The sequence below is a fragment of the Dipodomys merriami genome, unplaced genomic scaffold (assembly GCF_024711535.1).
Source record: "Dipodomys merriami isolate MVZ:Mamm:240054 unplaced genomic scaffold, mDipMer1.0.p SCAF_57, whole genome shotgun sequence".
Lineage (NCBI taxonomy): Eukaryota > Metazoa > Chordata > Mammalia > Rodentia > Heteromyidae > Dipodomys > Dipodomys merriami.
Genome location: NW_027206146.1, coordinates 4,959,163 through 4,986,277, shown reverse-complemented (window position 1 = coordinate 4,986,277; position 27,115 = coordinate 4,959,163). Strand labels below are relative to the sequence as shown.

General features: G+C 55.5%; 1 protein-coding gene across 1 annotated transcript; it reads left to right on the top strand.

The window, feature by feature from the left end:
• Positions 1-24: 24 nt before the first annotated feature.
• Positions 25-26,730, top strand: Prr12 (proline rich 12). Its single transcript, XM_070000962.1, has 14 exons — positions 25-577; positions 2,177-2,289; positions 3,299-3,460; positions 3,546-6,826; positions 7,459-8,149; positions 10,386-10,828; positions 17,098-17,214; positions 17,453-17,586; positions 17,782-18,248; positions 21,750-21,875; positions 22,092-22,189; positions 24,908-25,054; positions 25,151-25,246; positions 25,722-26,730. The coding sequence occupies exons 1-14, from the start codon at positions 492-494 to the stop codon at positions 25,866-25,868; spliced, it is 6,108 nt and encodes a 2,035-aa protein (XP_069857063.1). The 5' UTR covers positions 25-491; the 3' UTR covers positions 25,869-26,730.
• The last annotated feature ends 385 nt before the right edge of the window (positions 26,731-27,115 follow it).

The following is a 27,115-nucleotide window of genomic DNA, read 5'->3' as shown; positions in this document are numbered from 1 at the left end:
CTCCCCCAGCCGCCTGGTGCAAAGATGGCTGCACCGTGAGCGCAGAGGAGGAGGAGGCGGCGGCGGCGGCGGCGAGAGAGCGAGCACCCGGCGCCTGCACCCACCCCGGGGCCGCCCGGGACGCCCCCTCCCTCCCGGGAGCGCGCCCACCCTTCTCTCTTGCAAAGCGCCGGGGCAAAGGCGGAGACAGCGGGGTCCCTCCTCCCCCCCTCTTCCCTCCTCTAGGGGGAACCCCCCTTCCCCCCTTCTTAGCTCCGCGGCTGCACCCCCCCCTCCTTGCCCGCCCCTCTCCACCCTTGCCCCCTCCCTTCCCCGCCCCGGGCCTTCCCGGGCCTTTGGCGGCTTTGCAAAAGGGGAAAAAAAAGAGAGAGAAAGAGAGAAAAGGAGGAGGAAAAAAAAGCGGAGGGAGCGGCGGCGGAGGAGAGCGCGCGCGCGCCCCTCCCTCCCCCTCCCTCCCTCCCCCTCCCCCCAATTTCCACCGCGGCCAATTCATGGACAGGAACTACCCCAGCGCCGGCTTCGGGGACCCGCTCGGCGCCGGGGCGGGATGGAGTTACGAGAGGTCAGCGAAAGCTAGGTAAGGAGCTGAGGGTGGCTTGGAGGAAGGGGATCCAGGGGTGTGTATGTGTGTGTGTGTGTGTGTCCGGGGGGGTCCCCCCTCTTCCTAGCCGGGCCGGGCCGGCCTAGCGACGCGCGTGCATCGCAAACTCCCCTCCGGCTGGCCAGGGAGCGGCCTTCTTGGGTTTGGTAACAACGCCGCCGCCCCAGTTTGCAAATTCCGCCAAAGCCAGCTGCGGCTTGCAAAAGGAGAAATGCAGCGGGAAAATAGGGGTGCAGAAACCATCTCCTACGGGGAGGCCTTCCTTGAATCGGTTGGGATGGAACTGGCGTAGCAAGGCCTGGACCTCTCCCCCCCCCCCTTCCCCACCATCCTTGAATTCCCAGCTTGCTGACCCCTCCCCCCTGCTGCCCGGGCTCTGCTCTTGCAAAGGTAGAAAGAGAAGAGAATGAGAATACAGACTTGGGGGGGCGCGTACCCCCTCTCAGGTCCTATTGTTCCGGGACTAAGCGAGGTTGGGTCACTCGTCGGCCTCCACCCCCCCACAAAAATTACCCGCGCAGAGTGGGCTCGCGGCCCCGCCCCCTTCTTAAGCTAGGGTTCTGTGTGTGTGTGTGTGGTGTGGGGGGGTCTGGCCTTGGGACACACCCCCTTTAACTCCCCCCATCTTCCCACAGCCCCCCCAAAAAGCTGAGAATCTTGAGTTGCTAAGGCCACCCAGTGTTTTGCCCTCTTGAGTCTGGGCTAGGATTTGGGGCTTCTTCACGGGGACAGTGGGATGTTTTCCATGTGAGGGTGTGTGGACCCCGTGCAAGCGTGGTCCGGCCGCGAGTTCATTCTGCCCCCCCCCTCCCATACTTAGTGTCGCATCTTCACTCTTCACCTCTGCCTGAGCCCCTCCCCCTACACCTGGGGTTTCCACAGTGTCAGGATTTTCCTTGTGGGGACAACCCCCCCTCCCCGCACTGCTCTCAATATCTTTTCTTCCCTACGGGTGAATTAGATACCAGTTTGTACACATACCTGGCCTTCCCAGGGCCCTTACATTTGAACCTCAACCCCTGGGATGGATGGCCTTCCTGTCTGTACTTGTTATCTGGTACTTCCCCCCCCATCTTCCTCCCCATCTCCACCCCCTCCTCCTGCCTTTTTTGGGGAGCCATCTATCTCCTCCTGAATTGTCTCAGCACCTATGAGGTTCAGAGCTCACGCTGCCTGCGGCATGGGGGGTATCCATGTGCAACCCCCCTGGGGTTGTCCCCATGATCTGTCACTGGTGGGGTGGCGGGGTCGGAACTGCACGAGGAGGAAAGGCTGGGTAAGAGGACCACGCCTTTCACGTTTTCAATTCCGGATGCTGCTGGACTTGGTGTGCATGCTTGTGTTTGCAAACTTGAGACTATCCAAACCACCCCCCCCCCCGCTTCGGCTGGGGGCTGCTTCTGCGACAAGGGCACCTCAGTTCCCTTGTTTTCTCCTCTATAGGGCCCAAGGTTCCTTGGGCTCACCCCTCCCGTCAGCTGGAAGGTTCCCCCTTCCTTGAGGATTTCCTGAGTTCCCTTCTCCCCGGGGTAGCTTGGGATGACATTCTGATATCTCTCCCCCTTTGCCCCGCAGCTTGGTCTATGGCAGCTCCCGGACCTCGCACCCAGAGACGGACATCTTACACCGCCAGGCCTATGCGGCCCCCCACCCACTACAAAGCTATGCCACCAACCACCACCCGGCAGGTACGGCCCGACCCGCCAGGCTCTGCCTGGCCCTCCCTCGGTGGCCTCTGATTGGCTACGGAAAGTTCCACCCCTCCTAATTGGCCCTGCGTTGTGTCGGGGCCCGCCCCTTGCTACCTTTCCTTTGATTGGTTGCCTCTGAGCTGCTGGTGCCTGTTTAATTTCACACCCGATTCGTCGGTCCTGTACCTAGCTCCGCCCCTTTCTTTTCTAATTGGCCCCGACCTTTCAGACCCAAATCCCACCTTCTCTTCCAGGCTTTTCTGTTTCTCCCCAGCCCACCCCAAGTCCATTTCCCCTCTGGCTTCGCCCCATCTTCTTGGCTGCTTTGCTCTGTGTATTTTCGTTTTCGCTCTGATCCCCTTTCTTTCTGATTGGCTCCAATTTCCTTCCATCCTTCCTCCCCTCCCCTTTTTAAAAAAGATTTCTCTACTATCTGATTCCGCTCCTTTGGCTTTGTCTCCTATCCTCCAGTAGTTCCCCTTCCTTTGATCCTGCTCCCTGTCATCCTTCCATTCCCTCCTCCATCTCCCCCCCCCCCCCCCGCCCCCCAAACACACCAGACTATACTGTCAGTCAGGTTCCTGGACCTCCTGGTTGATTCCTTCTCATCTTTTGTTTAGATCATCTCCTTGTGGCTTAACTACTTTTGACTTGTCCTGCAGACTTCCCCTTCTTGCTGTAATTGCCCAAATACTTGGGTGTTTCCCCCCCCCAACCACCGCACACCCCCAGTCTTACTTAGGAGTCAGTCACATCTGAATTTTTCTTTTCCACTGCCATTTCCCACCTGTCCTTCACAGTTGTATTGTACCCCATCCTGCTTTATTGAATCATCTGTCTTTCCTTTTCTTGGTCTAATTTCAGCTTGCTTGGTTCTGCCCATTTTCTCCTGTTTGGATTTTTCCTTCTGTTCTATCCAGCCCCTTTCCTTTTTCTCTCTTTACTCTCTAACACCCCTCTCCCAACCCCCACCCAACCTGGCTGACTGCCTCCTGTCTCTGGCCAGGCCTCTCTGGACTGTTTGACACTGGCCTTCACCACGCGGGCTCAGCAGGGCCCGACGCCTCCGTCATGAATCTCATCTCGGCCCTGGAATCCCGGGGCCCCCAGCCTGGCCCTTCTGCCTCCTCTCTCCTCTCCCAGTTCCGCAGTCCCTCGTGGCAAACAGGTAAGCCCAAGCACCTGCCCTGGAGGGCTAAGGTAGGACTGGTTTGTGATCCACTTTGACCTACAGTGTTCTCCATCCTCCCCAGCCATGCACACACCAGGCCCCACGGAGCTCTTCATCTCGGGCGCCCTACCGGGTTCCAGCACCTTTCCGTCCTCCTCTGCCCTGTCGGCCTACCAGCACCCAGCTTCCTTTGGCAGTCGCCCCTTTCCAGTGCCCTCGTCCCTCAGCCTCCAGGATCCCCCATTCAGTCCTCCTGCCAACGGGCTCCTGTCCCCTCATGACGTGCTCCATCTGAAGCCCTCGCAGGCCCCCACGGTGCCCTCCTCGTTGGGCTTTGAACGCCTAGCGGGGGGTGGTGTCCTGGGACCTGCTGGTCTTGGCCCAGCGCAGACCCCTCCTTACCGTCCTGGCCCCCCAGATCCTCCTCCACCTCCCCGCCACCTCCCAACTCAGTTCAATCTGCTGGCTTCCTCTTCTGCTGCTGCGGCTGCCGCTGAACAATCCTCCCCTCAACTGTATAACTTCTCCGGGGCTGCCCCGGGCCCGCCACCCTCCGAGCGGGCTCTGCCCCGCCAGGACACCGTCATCAAACACTACCAGCGGCCGGCCAGTGCCCAGCCCCCGCCGCCCCCACCCCCAGCCCATGCCCTCCAGCACTACCTGAGCTGTGGAGGCAGCTACCCCTCCATGGGTCACCGTGCCAACTTGGCCTGCAGTCCCCTAGGTGGTGGGGAGCCCTCCCCGGGTGCTGGAGAACCCAGCAAGGCTGGGCCTAGTGGGGCTACAGCTGGGGCATCGGGCCGGGCTACAGGCCCTGAGGCCGCCGGGAGTGGGGGTGGAGGGGGTGGGGGTGGAGGTTATCGCCCCATCATTCAGTCACCCGGCTATAAGACAGGCAAAGGTGGTTACGGAGCTGCCACTGGAGGTGCCAACAGGCCACCGCCACCCCGCTCAACTGCCACACCCAAATGCCAGAGCCTAGGCGGGCCAGCGGGGGCCTATGCTGCTGCTGCCGCCGGGAAAACCTCTGGGGCTGGCGGGGCTGGGGGCCAGGCCTATTCCCCTGGGCAGCCCCAAGGGCTTCTGGGACCCCAGGCCTACGGGCAGGGGTTTGGCGGGGGCCAAGCACAAGACTTGAGCAAAGGCACCGGCTACTCCGGGGGTCCCCCACAGCCCCCCAGTGGGCCCCCACCTCCTGGCCTAGCCACTTGTCAGAGCTACTCTCCAGATCAGCTTCAAGGGCAGCTGTATGGGGTGCAGAGCGAGCCGTACCCGGGGCCGGCTGCCCACTCTCAGGGGCTGCCCACTGCCAGCCCCTCGCTAAGCTACAGCACCGGTCACTCCCCGGCCCTCTCAGGCCATGGAGGCGGCTGGGGGCCCGGCTCCTTGGGGGGCGGCGGGGAGGCCAGCCCCTCTCACATCATCCGCCCTCTCCAGTCACCACCAGCTACCGGCCGCCCCCCTGGAGTGGGCTCCCCTGGAGCCCCGGGCAAATATCTGAGCTCTGTCTTAGCCTCAGCTCCCTTCCTGGCGCCCCCCGGAGCTGGCAGCTATGCGGCAGGAACCGGTGGCTACAAGGGCAAGGGGGATGGCTCCGAGCTGCTGGCCGGCCCTGGGGGACCCCCGGCCGAGCGCACTGAGGATGAGGAGTTCCTCATCCAGCACCTCCTGCAGGCGCCCAGCCCCCCACGGACCTCAGGGGCGGACGGCTTGGTGGGCGAGGACGGGGCAGCAGATGCCTCCAAGGGACTTGGGGGAAGTGGTGGGGCTGGGGGACCACCAGGTACGCCCTACGAGTTGGCCAAGGAAGACCCCCAGAGGTACCACCTGCAGAGTGTCATCCGGACCAGCGCCAGCCTGGATGAAGGCGCCACGGCCGCCCTGGAGCTGGGCCTGGGGAGGCTGAAGGAGAAGAAGAAGGGCCCGGAACGGGGTGGCGAGACCCCCGAGGGGCTGGCCACCTCCGTCGTCCACTACGGGGCGGGTGCCAAGGAGCTGGGGGCCTTCTTGCAGAAGAGTCCTCCACCCCCACCTCCCACCGGCCAGCCCACCCAGCCCACCCCCCACGGCCTCCTCCTAGAGGCTGGAGGCCCTGACCTCCCATTGGTGTTACCTCCGCCTCCCCCACAGCTGCTCCCCTCAGTCCTCAGCCACGCCCCCAGCCCCTCTCCCAGCGCCCCCAAGGTGGGTGTCCACCTCCTGGAGCCAGCTACCCGCGACGGGGCACCCCAGCCACCCCCCCCACCCCCGCCGCCCATGCCCCTGCAGCTCGAGGCTCACCTCCGCAGCCCCAGGCTGCGCCCCGACGAGAGTCTGGAGCCGCCAGGTGCCATGCAGGAATTGCTGGGGGCTCTGGAGCCACTGCCCCCGGGGCCTGGTGACACTGGAGTGGGCCCCCCAAACTCAGAGGGCAAAGATCCTGCGGGGGCCTACCGGAGCCCCAGCCCGCAGGGCCCCAAGGCCCCCCGCTTCGTGCCTCTCACCTCCATCTGCTTCCCGGACTCCTTGCTCCAAGACGAGGAACGCAGTTTTTTCCCCACCATGGAGGAGATGTTTGGGGGTGGGGCAGCGGATGACTATGGCAAGGCTGGGCAGCCTGAGGATGATGGGGACCCAAAGACGGGTGCTGGGCCCCCTCCCGGCCCCCCAGCCTACGATCCTTACGGGCCTTACTGCCCAGCTCGAGCGTCAGGGGCAGGGCCGGAGACTCCGGGACTGGGCTTGGACCCCAACAAGCCCCCTGAACTGCCTTCCACTGTCAACGCTGAACCTCTGGGCCTGATCCAGAGTGGACCCCATCAGGCAGCTCCGCCCCCCCCGCCCCCCCCACCCCCACCAGCCTCCGAGCCCAAGGGCGGCCTCACCTCACCCATCTTCTGCTCAACCAAGCCAAAGAAGCTACTCAAGACTTCGTCCTTCCACCTCCTCCGACGCCGAGACCCCCCCTTCCAGACGCCCAAGAAACTCTACGCCCAGGAGTACGAGTTTGAGGCTGATGAGGACAAGGCCGATGTGCCTGCAGACATCCGCCTCAACCCCCGGCGCCTCCCCGACCTGGTGTCCAGCTGCCGATCGCGGCCAGCGCTCTCGCCCCTGGGCGACATTGACTTCTGCCCACCCAACCCGGGTCCTGACGGGCCTCGCCGCCGCGGCCGGAAGCCCACCAAGGCCAAGCGGGATGGCCCTCCCCGGCCGCGGGGCCGGCCCCGCATCCGCCCTCTGGAGGGCCCCACCATCCCCGGACCAGCCTCTGCCTCCATGGCCAGCGATGGGGCCAAGAAGCCTCGGGGCCGGGGCAGAGGTCGAGGCCGGAAGGCTGAAGAGGCTGTAGCCACTCGGTTGGAGCCACTGAAGCCACTAAAGGTAAGCGGGTGGAGCTTGGGCTTTGGGAATCCACAAAGGAGAGTAATAGGCTGTCATCAGTGTGGCCTCCATTTTGGGGCTTCTGGAGGCCCCTAAAATCTGTGCTCTTCAGTCTGAGGGGGAGTGGTGTTTCGAAGCTAACCTGATGAGATTTGAGAGTTTCAACTTGACCTCTGGCTGGAGGTGGAGGTGGAGGGGAAATGCAGGGTCAGGTCCTAATGGGGGACAAACAGCCGGATCCTTTGTGCTGGTTAGGGGTTCGAACTAGCTGTCAGTAAAGAGCTTGAAGAGTCTTCTGAGGGAGAGGGTTGGGTTGTGTTACTTTGGGTTCCTTGGTCTGAGAGAGGAGGCTGATACTGAATCCCTGGGTCTGAGGGAGGAGGCTGGGATCTGGTCTCAGTCTGAGGGAAGAGGGCTGGAGTTTGGAAACCTGGGGCTAGGGCTAGAAGGTTTGGGGTGTGGACCCTTGGATCTGAGGGAGGAGGAGGGGGTCTGGATCCCTGGGTCTGAGGGAGGAGAGGGGGTCTGGATTCCACAGTCCCTGGCAGGCCAGGAGCTTGTATTCCTGGGCCTGAGAAGGGAGGCTGGGGTTCGAACTTGTGGACCCTGAACTCCTGTACCCTTCTGTCTAGATCAAACTGTCTGTGCCCAAGGCTGGTGAGGGTCTAGGCGTCTCGTCAGGTGATGCCATTTCCAGCGCTGACCACAACAGCCTGGACTCCAGCCTGACTCGGGAGAAGATTGAGGCCAAGATCAAGGAGGTAGAGGAGAAGCAACCGGAGATGAAGTCGGGCTTCATGGCCTCCTTCCTGGACTTCCTCAAGTCGGGAAAACGCCACCCGCCGCTCTACCAAGCAGGCCTGACGCCCCCCCTTAGCCCCCCCAAGAGTGTGCCACCTTCCGTGCCAGCCCGAGGCCTGCAGCCCCAGCCACCCACCGCGCCCGCCGTGCCGCACCCACCGCCCGCCGGGGCCTTTGGGCTGGGTGGCGCGCTGGAGGCAGCGGAGAGCGAGGGGCTGGGGCTCGGCTGCCCTTCGCCCTGCAAACGGCTGGACGAGGAGCTGAAGCGGAACCTGGAGACGCTGCCATCTTTCTCCTCCGACGAGGAAGACTCGGTGGCCAAGAACCGGGACCTACAGGAGAGCATCTCCTCAGCCATCTCTGCCCTGGATGACCCGCCCCTCGCTGGACCGAAGGACACTTCCACCCCGGAGGAGCCACCGCTGGCCACCACCACGGCTGCAGTCCCGGGACCTCCGCCACCTCCTCTCCCCGGGCTTCCCAGTGCCAACAGCAATGGCACGCCCAGCGAGCCCCTAGAAGGTGATCCAGGGGTGCAGCAGGGTTGGTGCAGCTTGCACACTGTGCAAGGCTTCTGGTCACTTGGCCGATGATGGCAAGGTTCATATTTGCCAAAGGAGTTTTTCTAATTGAGGGCAAGCTAGTGTGTTTTTTTGTGTTTTTGTGTGTGTGTGTGTGTGTGTGTGTGTGTGTGTGTGTGTGTGTGTGTGTGTGTGTGTGTGTGTGTGTGTGTGTGTGTGTGTGTGTGTGTGTGTGTGTGTGCATGCGTGCATGTGCCAGTCCTGGGCCTTGAACTCAAAGCATGGGTGCTGTCCCTGAGCTTTCCATTTCTGGCTTTTTGGGTGCTTAATTGGAGATAAGAGTCTCATAGACTTGGCTCCTAGGGGCTGGCATTGAACCGTGATCCTCACATCTCAGCCTCCTAAGGAGTTAGGATGGCTGGTATGAGACACCAGCACCCGGCTCAATGAATGTGTTGCAAGTGACTGTCTCTAGTTTGCTAGTAGGGCCCAGGCTGTGGACATGTCCTAGGGACTGATGGGGGGGGGGTGTCTGCAAGAGGCTCTAGGAGTCAGCTGTGTGGTCTGGGGATGAGGCTCAATGGTGGAATGCGTCCCACAAAAGGCTGAAACATTGAAGAGAGGGTCATGTCCAGAAAGGGGCAGGAAGATGCCCCTGGTAGAGAGACTTTGGAGGCTGCTCAGCCTTGTGGCAGCCTGGTAGGGCTTTGATGCGGGTCTCACTTTTTTCCATTCAGTGCTGAGGCTGAGGTTTGAGCTCTGGGCCTGGGCACCATCCTTTAGCTTTTTCACTGAAGGTTGGTGCTCTACCGCTTCAGCCACTTTCTACTTTGGGCTTTATTTATTTATTTTTTTTGGTCATGGGGCTTGAACTCTGGGCCTGGGCACTGTCCCTCAGCTCTTCAACTCAAGGCTAGCGCTCTACCACTTGAGCCACAGCACCACTTCCAGCTTTTTTCATTTTGCTTATGTGGTGCTGAGGAATCAAACCCAGGGCCTCATGCATGCAAGGCAAGCGCTCTACCACTGAGCCACCTTCCCAGCCCTTTCTGGTGGTTTTTATTGGAGATAAGAGTCTCATAGACTTTCCTGCCCAGGCTGGCTTTGAACCGTGATCCTCAGATCTCAACCTCCTGAATAGCTAGAATTACAGGCATGAGCCACCGGCCCCCAGCTCACTTTTGGCTTTTTTTGGTGATTAGAGACAGAATCTCAGACTTTCCTACCGGCACTGGTTTTGAACCTCAATCCTCAGATCTCAGCCTCCCAATAAGTAGCTTGGATATCAGGCATGAGCTACCAATGCCTGAGATAGGTGATGGGAATAGGCTTTGGAGAATGGCATCTGGAGGAAAACAAGGCTTAAAAGAGCCAGGAATGGTGGTGTACGTGTGTTATTCCAGCACTCCGGAGACTGGAGGTAGGACAATAAAAGTTCCTGGGCTGGATAGTAAGACCCTACCTCAAACAAAACCAAACCAACACAGAAAGCCAGAACTCAGGCGTCACAGGAAGCGAGGTCCTTGGTGGGATCTTGAAAATAGGGAACTGAGAGAAAGGCTGAGGGTGAAGTTGAGAAAGAGGTTGAGGGCAGTGAACCTTGGAGGGAAGGGAAGAATTCTGTTGAGAGCACAGGCTGGAAAAAGAAGCAGTTTAAAACCAGGTACCATGGCTCATACCTGTAATCCTAGCTACTCACACAGCTGAGATTTATTTTAATTAATTAATTTTGTCAGTCGTGGGGCCTGAACTCTGGGCCTGGGCACTGTCCCTCAGCTCTTCAGCTGTAGACTACGCTCTACCACTTGAGCCTCAGCCCCAATTCCGGCTTTTTCTGCTTATGTGGTGCTAAGGGCAAGCACTCTACCACCGAGTCACCTTCCCAGCCCGCAGCTGAGATTTAAAGATCATGGTTTGAAGCCAGCCAGGGGAGAAATGTTGGTGAAACTCTTATCTATAGTGAGCCATCAAAAAGCCAGAATTGAGCCAGCTGGTGGCTCACACCTGTAATCCTCGCTTCACAGGAGGCTGGGATCCAAGGACCTCAGAAAAAGCTGCAAGTGGTGCTGTGACTCAAGTGGTAGAGTGCCATCCTTGAGCAAAAGAGGTTCAGGGATAGCACCTAGGCCCTGAGTTCAAATCCTAGGACTGGCACCAAAAAAAATTAAAAAATAAGATCAGGGATGGCAAATAGCATCCGATCCTGACCACCTCCCCACCCCCCTTCTCTTTCCTAGAACCCCCGATGCTGGAAGAGAAGCCTCCCCCCTCCCCACCTCCTGCCTCCACACCTCAGCCCCCCCCACCTCCACCGCCACCTCCAGCCCTGCCCTCGCCACCCCCGCTGGTGGCACCTGCAGCCAACTCGCCGCCACCGCCTCTGCAGCCGCCACCCACACCTGCACTGCCCTCGCCGCCGCCACCCCCACCTCCTCCCCCTCCCCCTCCTCCCCCTCCACCAGCAACTGCCCCTCCAGCCGCCCTGCCTGAGGAACCTGCAGCCCCGTCCCCTGAGGACCCCGAGCCCCCCGATGCTCGGCCCCTGCACCTGGCCAAGAAGCAGGAGACGGCGGCCGTGTGTGGGGAGACGGACGAGGAGGCGGGCGAGAGTGGCGGAGAGGGCATCTTCCGGGAGCGGGATGAGTTTGTCATCCGGGCTGAGGACATCCCCTCTCTGAAGGTGAGCCCCAGCCTGCTCCTGGGAAACTGGGCCTGGTGGATTTGACTACTGGAGCATTGAACGAGGGCCTGCTGGCTGTGGGCTGTGTTGGGGTCAGAGGTGGGCTTTCTGGGTCCCCCTGGAAGATGAGATCTGTTTGTTTGTTTGTTTTTTGGTCCGGTCGTGGGGTCTGAACTCTGGGCCTGGACACTGTCCCTCAGCTCTTCAGCTCAAGGCTAGCACTCTACCACTTGAGCCACAGCGCCACTTCTGGTATTTTTCTTTTTTGCTTATGTGGTGCTGAGGGATCAAACCCAGGGCCTCAGGCATGCAAGGCAAGCGCTCTACCACTGAGCCACCTTCCCAGCCCGGAAGATGAGATCTGATAGCGTATAGAGGAGGCCAGTGGGGACCTGGGGACCTGTGCAGTACCCCTCATGTGTGGCCGTCCATAAGAATGTTGGGTTTTCTCTTTTCTTGGTAGAACCCAAAAAAGTGCTCTGCCCTTTGAACCATACTCCCAGTTTTTGTTTGTTTGGTGCTGGTCCTGGGGCTTGAACTCAAAGCCTGGGCGCTGTCCCCTGAGCGATTTTACTAAAGACTAGCACTCTACCACCTAAGCCAGCCACAGCTTCACTTCTGGACAAATTTTTTGTAATTTATTGAGAGAGAAGGGTCTCAGGTACTCTCCTGCCTGGGCTGGCTTTGAACCATGACCCTTGAACTCACATCCTTCTTGAGTAGCTAGGATGACAGGTGTTGGCCACTGGTGCCAGGATTTATATTTTCCTTCTTTTTTTGGGGGGGGGTCAGTCATGGGGCTTGACTGTGGGTCTGGGCGCTGTCCCTCAGCTCTTCAGCTCAAGGCAAGTGCTCTACTGCTTGAGCCACAGCGCCACTTCTGTTTTTTTATTTTTTTGTAATTTATTGGAGATAAAGGTCTCAGGGACTTTCCTGCCTGAGCTGGCTTTGAACAGCGATCCTCAGATCTCAGCCTCCTGAGTAGCTAGGAGTATATTTTCCTTTTAATACCAGGTGGGGCTTACTTTGCCCAGGGTGGCACAATCCTACCTCTACCTGCTGAGTAGCTGAGATTACAGGTGGGCATCACCGTGTCTGGCTTTAAAAGGGTCATTAATATATCTCATGTATATGCTTTTGGGGATGTAGCAAAGCAGATGAGACTCTGCTCTTTCTTAAGAACTTTTTCAAGTGGCAGAACAAGTCTAGAGAGAATATGATGTGGTTTATGTTGCCATGATAGGAGGGGGCAGTGGACAGACGCACCTAGCCCATTCACCTGCACCTTTCAACAGCTGATCATTGAGTGTCAGGTTGTCTTAAATACCCCAGGTAGCCCAGGCCGTTTACCACTTCCTCTCTGCAACAGGGTTTGGCAAACTTCAACCTCTGGGCCTGATCCAACCCACAGCCTGTATTTATAGATAAAGTTTTATTGGCACACAGCCACACTCATTCATTTACATACTATCCATGGGTATTTGCCCCATCCAGTGGCAGAGTAGATCTGGCTCGAACATCCAGAACTAATTCATGCCTTCCGGCCTGGCCTGTTTTGGTGACTTCTCTCTAATGTGCTTTTTAAGTTTGTGGGGATAGGGGGCTGGCAGAGGTCAGAGGATTGTGGCTGTGATGATGGTTGTGATGGGGTTACAGGTCCTGTGGGCATCAATCCGTGCTGGTGCTGGGGGCTCAGCAGCCCACGGCAGCACCATTGTCTGTGGGCTTATCTGTGTCTGGTTGGTTGTATATCGATGGTGAGTAGGACAGTGTTGGGTATTTGGTGTCCTTAATCCCTTTGTGTGAAACCTTCCCTGATGTTTTTTTCTGAAATACGGTGAAGAGATCGTGGATTGAATTAATGTAATTAGTTTCTGTGTGTCTCAGGAGGTAAACGTCACATGTTCTTTCCTATTTCATTTTATTTTCTATTTTTATTCCTTTATTTATTTATTTTGCTGGCTCTGGGGATTGAACTCTGCTTGAGGTTTGTTTTTTGTTGTTTTTTTTTTTTTTGGCTCAAAGCAAGTGCTCTACCACTTGAGCCATAGAACCACTTCTGGCTTTTTTGAATAGTTTATTGGACATATGAGTCTCATGGACTTTCCTGCCCAGGCTGGCTTTGAACTATAATCCACAGCTCTCAGCCTTTTGAATAGCTAGGATTACAGGCATGATCTAGAAGTGCCCAGTTTCTATTTTATTTATTTGCTTATTTTGGTGGCAGTCCTAAGGGCTTGAACTCAGGGCCTGGGCTCTGACCCTGAATTTTTTTTTTTTAATTAACTTAAGGATGCTCTACCATTTGAGCCACAGCTGTACTTGTGGCTTTTTTTGGTGGCCAATTGGAGATAAGAGTGTCACCCATGTGCCTGCCTGGGCTGGCATCAGAATGCAGTTCTCGGATCTCAGTCTCCTGAGTAGCTAGGATTACAGACAGGTGCCACCAGCACCCAGCCCTGTCCTTAATTTACAAACAAGAAAGCCTAGGTTCAAAGAGGTCACCGTGTGGATTCCTGTCCCCCTTCCCGGCTGGGGTGGGAGGGGAGGACAACTGGGGCCCCATGTGGTTGAAATCACTTCCACGCGTTTGCAGCTCAGATCGCACATCCGCCTGCCGGCCAGGGAGCCTCCGGGCTCAGCACCAGCTGGGTGCCATGCCTATTCTGGTGCGACATTGACCGTGACCGTGGTGAAAGGAACAGGTCTCGGGGCCAGGGACCTCAGCTTTCCTGATTTACCTAGGAGGAAATTCATGTGGGTAGGGAAGGAGCCCATGGAGCTGGGATGGAAGCCAGAGCCATTTGATAGCACATCCCAGCTGACACGGGCCAGGAGAAGGGGCCAGGCAAGGACTCAGGAGCTTAAAATACAACGGGGGGGGGGGGGGAGCAAGAGAGGGAGAGAGAGAATGGGGGCACAGAGCCCTAGGCCCCAGCAATCCTTGTGCATGCCAGGACAGGGCATGGTTCCACGGTTCACAGCCCAGCCTTGGTGTGAACCTGACTCTTGACCCTTGGCTCAGCTTTGCTCCCATCCATTTGTGCCTCAGTTTCCCCCACGAGGGCCAATCATCGCAGTCTCTCCTTGGTGCTGTGTCCTAGGCCTCACCATGTCCTGGCCTGTCCCATTCTCCCATGGGGCCCAGCTGGCAGAAGGAGCCCGGGAATGTGTTCGGTGTTTATCTCTGGGAGGTTGGGTCAGCCTTCAGGACAGGGCTGGGGAAAGCCCAGGACCAGGTGATGTTACAATGGGCGCAGTCTCGAAGCGCCCACCTGCTGTTCTTCCTGGGGTTCTTACACTGCTGAACAGTTGGCAAATGGGGCATGTCAGAGTGCATACCTTCTCAGCAGGAGGATCCAGAGCTCCTGGGCTTGACCCGCCTGGGCAAAATACTGAGATATTGTCTCCAAAAACTCTTTGCTCTGGTGGATGTAGGTTGGGTGACAGAGTGGGAGGTAGACACTGGGAAGTGGTTCAAGGCCAACTTGGGGGGAAAAGTTGGCAAGACCCCATCTCCACCAATAAAAGTCTGGGTAGCTGGGTGCTGGTGGCTCACGCCTGTCATTCTAGGCTTCTCAGGAGCCTGAGATCTGAGGATCAGGTTCAAAGACAGCCCAGGCAGGAAAAGTCCATGAGGCTCTTAGCTCCAATGAACCATCAGAAAACTGGAAGTGGTGCTGTGGTTCAAGTGGTAGAGCACTCACCTTGAGCTGAAGAGCTCAGGGACAGTTCCCAGGCCCAGAGTTCAATCTCTACGACTGACAGAGAAAGAAATAAAAAATGCTGGGTATGGTGATCACCTGTTCACTCAGCTACTTGGCAAATATAAATAGGCTGGTTGCAGTTCAGGCTAGCTTGGACATAAACATGAGTGTGTGTGTGTGTGTGTGTGTGTGTGTGTGTGTGTGTGTGTGTGTGTGTGTGTGTGTGTGTGTGTGTGTGTGTGTGTGTGTGTGTGTGTGTGTATCCATATCCATACTGGGGCTTGAACTCAGGGGCTGGGCAGTGTCCCTGTGGTAAGAGTTTACCACAAAGCGCCACTTCTGGCTTTTTCTATATGTGGTACTGAGGAAACGAACCTAGGGCTTCATTGCCTGCTAGGCAAGCATTCTTCCACTAAACAATATTCCTAGCCCCATCCCTCAGTGTTTCAAGTTTAGTACTCTACCACCCAAGGCTTGTTCTGTAAGCCAGGCCTGCCTTGAACTCATGTTCCTCCTGCCTCAATCTCTGTGTGCTGGGATTGCAGGCATGTGCCACCATATCCAGCTTTTTAGATTATTCTGTTTGTAAGTTTCATGCTTGAGTGAGTGATGTCCTTACTGGACTGGCACAGCTGAGGAGCTGGTTGGAGGAGGGGCTCCCAATGTGGACTGCAAGGTTAAATGCAGTTTCCTTCAGTGCCCCCCCCAACCTGTAAAGGTGGGGGGATGATACTATTAACTCCTAGTTTCTTAGGGATGTTGTGAGGATGTTCAGGCAAGTAAGTGGAGGGAGGGCATGAGAGGGCTATCTAAGCAGCAGGGGCAGCTTGTGCAAAGGCCCTGTGGTGAGAAGCATGGCATGTTTGTGAGGTATGGATGCGAATGGCTAGACCGTGTGTCATGTACACTTTGGATGTTAAAATTAAACAGATGGGGTGCTGTTAAGAACGATAGGGTTTGTGCTGCAAGGAACACCCCCGACCCCCCAGCAAGGAAAGAAGGAAATAACTAGATGGTCCTTACCTGAAGGGCCCAATCAGCATTCACAGTTATAGCTACTGGCCTGTGACATCCTAGTTAATCCCTGCTTCTCTTCTATGGTTTTCTGGTGGTTCATCAGAGATAAGAGTGTCACGGACTTTCCTGCATGGGCTGGCTTTGAACCGTGATCCTCAGATCTCAGCCTCCGGAGTAGCTAGGATTACAGGTGTGAGCCACTGGCACCTGGCCTCAGAGATTTTTTTTTTTTTTTTTTTTTTTTTGTCAGTCATGGATCTTTTTTTTTTTTTTTTTTTTTTTTTTGGTCGGTCGTGGGGCTTGAACTCTGGGCCTGGGCGCTGTCCCTCAGCTCTTCAGCTCAAGGCGAGTACTCTACCACTTGAGCTACAGCGCCGCTTCCGGTTTTCTGGTGGTTTATTGGAGATAGGAGTCTCACAGTCTCTCCTGCTCGGGCTGGCTTTGAACCGCGATCCTCAGATCTCAGCCTCCTGAGTAGCTAGGATTATAGGCGTGAGCCACCAGCGCCCAGCTTTTCAGTCATGGATCTTGAACTCTGGGCCTGGATGGCGCTGTCCCTGAGCTCTTCAGCTCCAGGCAAGTGTTCTACTATTAAGCCACAGCGCCACTTATGGTTTTCTGATGGTTAATTGGAGATAAGAGTCTCATGGACTTTCCTGCCCAGGCTGGCTTTAAACTGCAATTCTCAGATCTCAGCCTCCAGAGTAGCTAGGATGACAGGAGTGAGCCACAGGTACCCGGCTCTCCTGAGAATTTTAAACAATGAGAAGCTAAGAGACAGGGATTAAGTCAATGGCTTCAAAGCCCAGTTTGGCAGGCATGAGGCCTTGAGTTCAAACTCCACGTAATGGGAAAAAAAAAAATTTTAAATTATTACACATGCCAGGCGCCAGTGGCTCACGCCATTCATCCTAGCTACTCAGGAGGCTGTGATCTGAGGATCGCAATTCTAAGCCAGCCTGGGCAGGAAAGTCCATGACACTCTTATCTCTGATGAACCACCAGAAAACCAGAGAAGAGAAGCAAGGATTAACTAGGATGTCACAGGCCAGTAGCTGTAATTGTGAACTCTTTATCTCCAATAAACCACTAGAAAACTGGAAGTGTTGCTGTGGCTCATGTGGTAGAGTGCTAGCCTTGAGCTGAAGAGCTGAGGGACAGTGTCAAGGCCCAGAGTTCAAGGCCCACGATCAGAAAAAAAAAAAAAAAATCTCAGGAGAGAACCTGATTGGTCCTGAGGAGCAATTAGAGGCCAAGTTGAGGGTGGGCTTAATGTTTTGCCTGCCCATTGGTTGTCCCCTGGTCAGCTGTCCTTTAATCAACTTCCATATGTGAGGCAGCTTCCTGGTTTTGGTTTTTGTGTTGAAAGTGGGTGTGGTCAATGAGAGAATTACCTGGAGAAGCTGGTAGGGCAAGGCTTGTGGGCTGGCCAGCCCTCCTTGGTGAATGGCCACATTCACCAATCCAAGTTGTAGAGACCAGAAATTGCAGGCCAAGGTGTCCTTGGCCCTGCCAGCCTTACCCTAACCCATGCTGCTTCCACAGCTGGCACTGCAGACGGGGCGCGAACCCCCACCCATCTGGCGTGTCCAGAAGGCTTTGCTACAGAAGTTCACTCCAGAGATCAAGGATGGCCAGAGGCAGTTTTGCGCTACCAGTAATGTAAGCTTGCAAGAGGTGGGGGTGCAATGTAGACTTGAGGGGACCCCCCCCATACCACCACCCTCCCCCCGCCCCTCCAGAGTGCCTCTGTGCTTCTGGAAGGAAGGGGATCTGGAGTTCCTGGCCGGGTCTGGGCGGTTGTGGTGGCAGTGCAGAGGGGAGACGTTCTTGGTGGGGCTGTTTGGCCAGACGGGTCGGGAGAGGGGGATTTTGCTCACAGACTTCTTTCCCTTTGTAGTATTTGGGGTATTTTGGGGATGCCAAAAACCGGTACCAGCGCCTGTATGTCAAGTTCCTGGAAAATGTCAACAAGAAGGATTACGTGAGAGTCTGTGCCCGGAAACCCTGGCACCGGCCGCCAGTGCCAGTCAGGTACCAGCATGGGGGAATGGGCAGGGCCCACACCCCCAGGGCTGTGGGGCATCCAAGACAAAGGGAAAGAAAGCCAGGCGTTGGGAGGAATAGAGGGCTTTCGGGGAGAGCAGGGACTGTTCCTGGGCTAGGAGGGGAGGGATCCCCAAGAATGTGTAGGTGCCCTGACTGCAGGCCTTTCCCATACCTTTCTAGACGCTCCGGGCAATCCAAGGGCCCCTCCTCAACAGGGACTGGCTCTGTACCTCCACCCAAGACCCCGGCTCCCCCTCCCAACCCTGAGAAGACGACCCCCGAGAAGCCCCTTGAGCAGACGCCTGAGACACCTGTGCCTGAAGCCCCTGCCTCTGAAAAGCCATCGCCACCCCGGCCTGTGGAGAAGGAGAAGGAGAAAGAGAAGGAGAGGGTGTCGCGGGGGGAGCGGCCACTGCGGGGTGAGAGGGCCTCTGCTGGGCGGCAGACCCGGCCCGAACGGGGTCTGGCCACAGGACAGTCTGCTTCCCGCCTGCCCAAGGCCCGGCCCCCCAAGGTGAAGGCCGAGCCGCCCCCCAAGAAGAGGAAGAAGTGGCTAAAGGAGGCAGTGGGCAACTCCTCGGCAGGTGGGGGCCCCGCTGGCAGCTCCTCTGATTCGGAGTCATCCCCCGGGGCTCCCAGTGAGGATGGTGAGTCATCCCCCCCCCCACAAGCTGTGGGGTGACTCTGGCCTTGGGATAGAAGGTGTGGGTGATTGCTGCCCAGCAGGTGTCCTCAGCAAGATGGTGGCAGGACGTTCCAAACCACAGAAGTTCTTGGTGGTTCTGTGGTACCGGCCTAGGTGACAGAACATGGCACGCCTTTGCTCAGTTTTCAGTTATTACCCCCATAAACAAATGAGGATCCCGCCGGGCGCTGGTGGCTCACGACTGTAATCCTAGCTTCAGGAGGCTGAGATCTGAGGATCACGGTTCAAAGCCAGCCCTGACAGGAAAGACCTTGAAACTCTTATCTCCAATAAACCACCAAAAAACCAGAAGTGGTGCTGTAGCTCAAGTGGTAGAGTGCTCGCCTTGAGCTGAAGAGCTGAGGGACAGCGCCCAGTCCTAGTTCAAGCCCACAACCGACAAAAAAAAAAAAAAAAAAGAGGATCCTGGCCCCCAAATTAGTATTGGGAAGCCACATACAACAGACATACAATGCCAGGCCTCTTTCCTCATCAGTTCTTTGGCCTTAATAGGCATTGTCAGCCACTGAGGACGGGTCGAGCTGTGGGAACAGGCTTGAGGGAGGGGCTCAGAGACAGTAGTGTTCTGGGACCCTGGGGACTGAGATTGGAGGGCCACCTCTGTTGGCCTCAGAGCCCTTACCTGAGAAATTGAGTAAGAAAAGATAAAGGCAGGCCGGGCGCTGGTGGCTCATGCCTGACATCCTAGCCACTCAGGAGGCTGAGATCTGAGGATCACAGTTCAAAGCCCAGCCCAGGCAGGAAAGTCCATGAGACTCTTACCTCCAATAAACCACTAGCAAACCAGAAGTGGTGCTGTGGCTCAAGTGGTAGAGCACTAACCATGAGCTGAAGAGCCCAGAGACAGCTCCCTAGACCAGAGTTCAAGACCCACAACTGGAAAAAAAAAAAAAAAAAGATAAAGGCAGGTTGAAAAAATGCCTCCATGAGGGAACCCCACATCTGTCTAGGGCAACTCAGCTTCATGATGACAGTAACAAGACCAAAAATAACTAGACATACCGACCAACACATGCAAAATGCTTACCTTGTGCCAAGAAGAATTCTAAGCCATTATATTGTTGGCTTGTTTTATAAACCCCGTGAGGTGGGTACAGCAGAATTATAATCCCAAGTGTCAGGATTATAGTTATGGGCCACCACACCAGACTAGAACAGCTAGGTTTTTGGCTTATGATCTAGTCTCTTAGCATTCCATGGGTCACAAGTGGTCACATGACCATGCTAGGCTGCAAAGGCATGTGGGAAATGTAGTTCCAATTTGGTAGCCAGCATCTCACCGGGAAACCAATTTTCCTACCTCTAGTTCCTCCTTTGGCGTTTTGAGACAAAACTGTGAAATCATAACTGAAATCTAAGCTAGCCTCAAAATTTCTTTGTAGCCTGGGTTGACGGCCTCCCAAGTACTAGGATTATAGGTATGTGGCATGGGTGGTTTGCTTTACTTTTTTTTTTCTTTTTCTCCTTCCCTTTTCGTTTTATTTATGTGTATTTCACACTGCCTGGAATGGAAGCCAGGGTTTGACACATGTCTCTAGGCCTTGATCATCGTAAACCACATAGTCATCATAAAATTCTGTCTTGGTGGGCTCTTGCAGCTTGCTCCTTCCTTCCTTCCTTCCTTCCTTCCTTCCTCCCTCCCTCCCTCCTTCCCTCTCTCCCTCCCTCCCTCCCTCCCTCCCTCCTTCGTCCATCATGGGGCTTGAACTCTGGGCGCTATCCCTGAGCTCTTTTTGCTCAAGGTTAGCACTCTACCATTTGAGTGACAGTACCACTTCTCAATTTTTCTGAGTAGTTTAGTGGAGATAAGAGTCTCACGGACTTTCCCGCCTGCGCTGACTTTGAACCTCAGTCCTCAGATCCCAGCCTCCTGAGTAGCTAGGATGACAGGCGTGATCCAGCACCCCACCACCCCCAACCTACCCACCCGCCTTGCTCATGGCCCCATTTCTTCCCTCAGCTTTTTCCTGCATCTTCCCCCTCAGACCTGTGAGCTCAGCCCTTTGTCCTTCTTACCTTATCGTAGGGACAGTTCCCATGGAGACAGAGTCACCAGCCCATAATACCTGGAGGCCATCTCACCTCTTCTCCCTGTCTTCCACCCCCAAAGTGGGGGGAAAGGTAGCAAACCCTGCACGCACTGCAAACTCCATTCCCAGTTCACCCTGGTCTTCTACCCCTGGCCCTGTGCCAGAGTTTCTACCCCTTGGCCTTTGAATTCTGCCCTAGCCACCCTACCTTGGCTCTGTCCTTTCTTCTTGAGTCCATTGGTCTAGCTTGAGGTCTCACCCTCAAATCTTCCCCACTCTGGGCCTCCGGCAGGACATTGCACTTAGTTCCACTCATCCCCCGCTTGCAGATCGCCCACAGCTCCCCAGTGCTTCAGGGAAAAGGCATTCTTAAGTAGGCCTCAGGTCAGGGGCCCTGGTGTGCACCCAGGTGATGTCCTCTCCCTCTGTCTTCCTTATGAGGTGGTCTCTCTGTCTTGATCCACTGTTTTGGAAACCAGCTTTGCTAATTGTGTGCAGCTCTAGTGAACTGTGCAAGCCAAGTTCCTTGGCCCTGAATGTTCTTTTTTTCTCTTTTTCTTTTTCTTTCTTTCTTTCTTTCTTTCTTTCTTTCTTTCTTTCTTTCTTTCTTTCTTTCTTTCTTCCTTCCTTCCTTCCTTCCTCCCTCCCTCCCTCCCTCCCTCCCTCCCTCCCTCCCTCCCTCCCTCCCTCCCTCCCTCCCTCCCTTCTTTCTTTCTTTCTTTCTTTCTTTCTTTCTTTCTTTCTTTCTTTCTTTCTTTCTTTCTTTCTTTCCCTTTGTGCTATTTCTGGGTGCTGTCCTTGAGCTTTTTTTGCCCAAGGCTATAGTGCTCTACCATCCAAACCACATCTCCATTCCAGTGGGGCTTGAACTCAGGGCCTGGGCACTGTCCCTGAGCGTCTTTGGCTCAAAGCTAACACTCTACCACTTGAGCCACAGCACCACTTCCAGCGCTTTTTCTGTATAGGTGATATTGAGGAATCGAACCCAGGGTTTCATGCATGGTAGGTAAGCACTCTACCACTAAGCCATCTCCCCAGCCCATTGACTCCAGCTTTTTTGGTGTTTAATTCAACATCAGAGTCTCATGGACTTTGCTGCTCAGGCTGGCTTTGAACCAAGATCCTCGGATCTCAGCCTCCTGTATAGGCATGAGCCACCTGTCCTGAAAATTGTTTCTTTTCAAGACTCAGCTTTGTGTGGCCTTGAGTAGATTTTTCTTGTTTTCCCAGGCCACAGGTCTGGCCCTATGCTCTGTATGGGGTGTGACCCTGCCATTCTGTCACACTTAACCGGGGCTTGTCTATCAGACCCCCGCAGAAGACAGGGAACTTCCCCTCCGGAGAGATCTTGATCCTGAGAGCACTCTGCCTCAAAGGATGCAAGCGTCACTCTGTACCCTGTTTTCCTCCAGAGCGAGCAGTACCTGGGCGCCTGCTGAAGACCCGTGCCATGCGGGAGATGTACCGGAGCTACGTGGAGATGTTAGTGAGCACAGCGCTTGACCCAGACATGATCCAGGCCCTGGAAGATACGCACGGTGAGCTGAGCCTGCAGCCTTGGGGCTCAGGGAGAGGAGACTTGGGTCTAGAGCCTTAGATCTGAGGGAGGAAGCTGATGTCTGGAGATCTGGGTCTGAGGGAGGAGGCAGGTTCTGGACCCTGGTTGTGAAGAGAGGAGGCTGAGTCCCCAGCCTCTCTGGCCTGGGCCTGGAGTGTCCTGGACTTTCTGAAAACCTGACCCTGTGGCCTTGCAGATGAGCTGTACCTGCCACCCATGCGCAAGATCGATGGCCTCCTGAACGAGCACAAGAAAAAGGTCCTGAAGCGGCTGTCACTGAGCCCAGCCCTGCAGGTGCTTGGGGCTTGGGTGTGGGGTCACTAGAGGGGCCGCGTCCTGGAGTGAGTTGTGATTCTCCTGGTCTCTCCAGCTCCAGGCCACTGGTGCTGCTAGGCCTGGCCTGATGGTGGCGCTGCAGTGCAGAGTGGGTGCAAGGATAAGCCAGGGCTTGGCTTATTCATCCTTCAGGCTCCCCCATTCCAGATTTTAGCTCTCAGCACTAGAGAGGCCTGCTCGGCTGGATAGAACACCAGTACCATTCTTGGGAATTATTTTTTTTGAGTGTGTGCCAATCCTAGAGTTTTAACTCTGTTGGTGCTGTCCCTGGGCTTTTTTTTCTTAAGGCTGGTACTCTACCACCTGGACCACAGTTCCACTTCCAGCTTTTTGGTGGTTCGTTATAAGAGTCGTGCCCACTTACCTTCTCAGGCTGCTTTGAACCACGATCCTGAGATCTCAGCTTCCCGAGTAACTGCGATTATAGGTGTGAGCCACCAGTGTCTGGCTCATTCTTAAGAATTGTGTGATCCATGATTAACCTGGCAGGAGGACTCTGGTCAGGATATTAAAGTCTGGCACTAAGAATGTGACAAACAGCTTCAAATTCTGGGGTAGATTTTAGGCTACCACTGTGGAATTTGGTTGAAATATCATGCTTGGATTGAGAATCCTCAAGTTATCACAGGCTACGTAGACTCCTTGTAAATTGAAAAGTATCGCAGATCAGCAATATATTTAACTGGGCATATAATCCCAGTCACTCAGGAGTCTGAGGGCTGAGATCTGAATATCATGGTATGAAGCCAGTCGGACCAGGAAAGTCCTTGAGACTTTGTCGGTCACGGGGCTTGAACTCTGGGCCTGGGCACTATCCTTCAGCTCTTTAGCTCAAGGCAAATGCTCCACCACTTGAGCCACAGTGCCACTTCTGGTTTTCTGAGTGGTTTATTGGAGATAAGAGTCTCACAGAAGGGCTGGGAAGGTGGCTCAGTGGTAGAGCGCTTGCCTTGCATGCATGAGACCCTGGGCTGGATTGCTCAGCACCACATAAGCAAAAAGAAAAAAGCCGGAAGTGGCACTATGGCTCAAGTGGTAGAGTGCTAGCCTTGAGCTGAAGAGCTGAGGGACAGCGGCCAGGCCCAGAGTTCAGGCCCCACGACCAGACCCAAAAAACAAAACAAAGAGTCTCAGAATTTCCTGCCTGGACTGGCTTTGAACTGAGATCCTCAGATCTCAGCCTCCTAAGTAGCTAGGATGACAGGTGTGGCCACCAATGCCTACCTCCCAGTAGTTTTGTTTTGTTTTCTTTTCTTTTTTAGGAAGTCATGGGCTTGAACTATGAACCTGTGCACTGTCTCTGAGCTCTTTTACTAAAGGCTACTGCTTTACAACTTTGAGCCACAGCTCCACTTCCGGTTTTTGAGTGGTTAATTGGCTATAGATTGTCACAGGAACTCTTCTGCCCAGGCTGGCTTTGAACCATAATCCTCATTAAGGCACCAGCACCCAACATAGCTTTTAAAAAAATAATTTATTGGAGATAAGTGTCTCACTGACTTTCCTATCCGGGCTGACTTCAAGCCAAAATTCTTAGATCTCAGCCTCCTGTGTATTAAGGATTATAGGTCGTGAACCACTGGCACCTGGCAAGACTTTTTTTTTTTTTTTTTTTTTTTTTGTCGGTCGTGGGGCTTGAACTCTGGGCCTGGACGCTGTCCCTCAGCTCTTCAGCTCAAGGAGAGCGCTCTACCACTTGAGCTACAGCGCCACTTCCGGTTTTCTGGTGGTTTATTGGAGATAGGAGTCTCACGGTCTTTCCTGCCCGGGCTGGCTTTGAACCGCGATCCTCAGATCTCAGCCTCCTGAGTAGCTAGGATTACAGGCGTGAGCCACCAGCGCCCAGCTCTGGCAAGACTTTTATTTCCAACTAACCACCAAAAGCTGAAAATGCAGCTGTGTAGTGGTAAAGTGCCAGCCTTGAGCAAAAAAGCTGAGGAACTGTTTCCATGCTCTGTGTTCAAACCCTAGGGCCAAAACAAAGATCAAAAATACATTTAGGGGCTGGGAAGGTGGCTCAGTGGTAGAGCACTTGCCTTGCATGCCTGAGGCCCTGGGTTCGATTCCTCAGCACCACATAAGCAAAAAGAAAAAAGCCAGAAGTGGCACTGCGGCTCAAGTGGTAGAATGCTAGCCTTGAGCTGAAGAGCTGAGGGACAGCGCCCAGGCCCAGAGTTCAGGCCCCACGACCGGACCCAAAAAAAAAAAAAAAAATACATTTAGGGCAAGGAAGGTGGCTCAGTGGTGGAGTGCTTGCCTCGAATGCATGAGGCCCTGGGTTTGATTCCTTAGCATTACATAAGCATAAAAAGCTGGATGTGGCGCTGTGGCTCAGGTGGTAGAGTGTTAGCCTTGAGCTGAAGAGCTAAGGGACAGCGCCTAGGCCCAGAGTTCAAGCCCTAGGACCGACCAAAAAAAAAAAAAGTACATTTAATGTGCTCACTCTGTCATATGACATAGCCAAGCAATAGTACTGTGGAGTTTCGGAGGATTTTAGTAGACTCTGGGTGGGACATTTTGCTGCCTCTGAGGATTCTGGGAGACCAAGCCACCTGTGTACCCCTGGATCACAGCCTGCAGGAAAGTGGGCACCTCACAACCCAAAGACCTGAGACGTTTGTGTCAGGCTTGGGGGTCAGACCACAGGTGGCCCACTGACCCCTTGGCTTCCCGCAGGATGCCCTGCACACGTTCCCACAGCTGCAGGTGGAACAGAGTGGGGAGGGGTCCCCCGAAGAGGGAGCCGTGCGGCTGCGGCCGGCTGGGGAACCCTACAACCGCAAGACACTCAGCAAGCTCAAGAGGAACGTGGTCCGAGCCCAGGTGGGGACTGGGAGGGGGCAGCAGGAGGGGCTGGAGGAAGGAGGGGGGCTTGGCAGCCCCGGTGTGGGCCTCACCCCCCTGACCCTGTGTGCCCAGGAGTTCAAGGTTGAGCTGGAGAAGTCGGGGTACTACACGCTCTACCACTCACTCCACCACTACAAATACCACACGTTCCTGCGCTGCCGCGACCAGGTGAGCCTACCTCCACATCTGTCACCCGTGGGCCTGACACGCCACATTTGCCTCCTCCCTCAGACCCAGGGGTCCAGACCCCAGTCATTGCCCTCAGACCCAGGGGTTCAGGCCCCAGCCTCCTCCCTCAAACCCAGGAGTCCAGGCCTCAGACTCAGGTTCAGTCCCCAGCCCTCTTTCCTCAGATTTGGGTCTACAGACCCTAGTTCTCCTCCCTCAGACCCAGGGGTCCAGATTCTATTCCTCTTTCCTCATCCTCGGGTCTAACCTCAGTCTCCTCTTTCAGACCCAGGAGTCCAAGCCCCAACCCCTCTTCCCTCAAACCCAGGAGTCTGGGTCCCGGGCCTCCTCCTTCAGACCCAAGAGTTAAGGTTCTTCGAGTGCTCTTTCTCCTGGACCTCTGAATCCAGCTGCCCCTCCCCCTGGGACCCAGATCCCCACCCCACCCTCCCAGCTCCATGTTTCCCCCCTGCAGACTCTGGCCATCGAGGGCGGAGCTGAGGACCTGGGCCAGGAGGAGGTGGTCCAGCAGTGCATGCGCAACCAGCCCTGGCTGGAGCAGCTCTTCGACTCCTTCAGTGACCTGCTGGCCCAAGCACAGGCCCACAGCCGCTGTGGGTGACCCCCACGGCCTGCGTGGGCCCTTCCTCCATGATCAGAGAATTGGGACAGAACTGTTGTCCTCAGGAGCTGACCCCTGGGGCTCTCCATTGTGGCCAGGAGGACCAGAAAGAGGGGGGGACAGTCATTGGTCAGAGTGTGTCCACACTGCTCCTCCCCCCCAGGGCAGGGTTCAGAGTTCGAATCCCTCCTCTTCCTGAGCCCTCTCTACCCTTCCCCAATTTCCCCACTGTCCGGTGTACAGAGAAATTATTTATATATATATGTATAAATGTCTATTTAGTAATGGTCTCCCTCACCCTTCACCCCTGTCCCCGCTCCATGGCCGTAGCCCTGCCCTCTCCACTTTGTACATAATGTATAGGAAAAATCTATGTATGGTTGAGGGGGGCGGGGGCTTCAGCGAGCTGGGGGACCCCTCTGCCCCCTCCCCTCACAGCACCCCCTAGAGGCCATGATCTTTGCTAAAGGCCATTTCCTCCCCAGGGCATTTGGTGTGTTGGGTGGGAGGGAGAAAAACGCATCTTGTTAATTATTTTTAATCTTATTTATTGTACATACCTGGGGCAGGGGGAGGGGGGTTGGGGAGGGGGAAGAGGATCTCCCCCCCACCCCTCTCACTCCTTTTCTACAGCGATTTGTCTGTGTCTGTCCTCCACCCACAGCCCCCTCCCGTTGTCATCTGGATGTGGTTCTATTTTTTAATCTGTCCCTGCTCCTGCCCTGCCCTCTCTGCTCCTTTCCTCTCCTCTTTCTGCCCCCCACCCAGCCCTCGTCTCTTGCTCTTTATTGGGCTTCTGTACAACTCACCTTGTATACACTGTGTACACACGACCAGCCAAACGAAACCCAACGGCAAAGTACCAGCAGGCTGGAGTGCATCTGTCCTGCGGCGTTGGGGGGAGGGGGGTGGAGAATGGGCCTGGAACACAGCACCAGGTCTACAGATGGATCAGACAGTTCTTCTAGAGCCCTGGGAGATCCTTGTGTATCACACTCGCAAATCCAGGTGGGTCTAATGCTTTCTGAAGGTCTGGGGGCATCTGTCTTGAGGGCCAGTCTTAGTGTTGGCCAGAGTGACAACCATGTATCAGAAGGTCAGACACTACAAGGGTCCTCTGGCAAGGTGAGTGGCTGGGGGCTGGAAGGGACATTAGAGGACCCACACAGGGCTGGTTGAGTTTCCTCACAACATGGCGTCTAGTATTTTCCACTTGAGTGGGGGAGGAGACTGCAAGAATTTGATCC

Coding starts and splice junctions, on each gene's coding strand:
- Prr12 (XM_070000962.1), top strand. CDS start 492: ATGGACAGGAACTACCCCAGCGCCGGCTTCGGGGACCCGCTCGGCGCC. Junction 21,876..22,091: donor GGCCCTGGAAGATACGCACG/GTGAGCTGAGCC, acceptor GTGGCCTTGCAG/ATGAGCTGTACCTGCCACCC. Junction 22,190..24,907: donor CACTGAGCCCAGCCCTGCAG/GTGCTTGGGGCT, acceptor GGCTTCCCGCAG/GATGCCCTGCACACGTTCCC.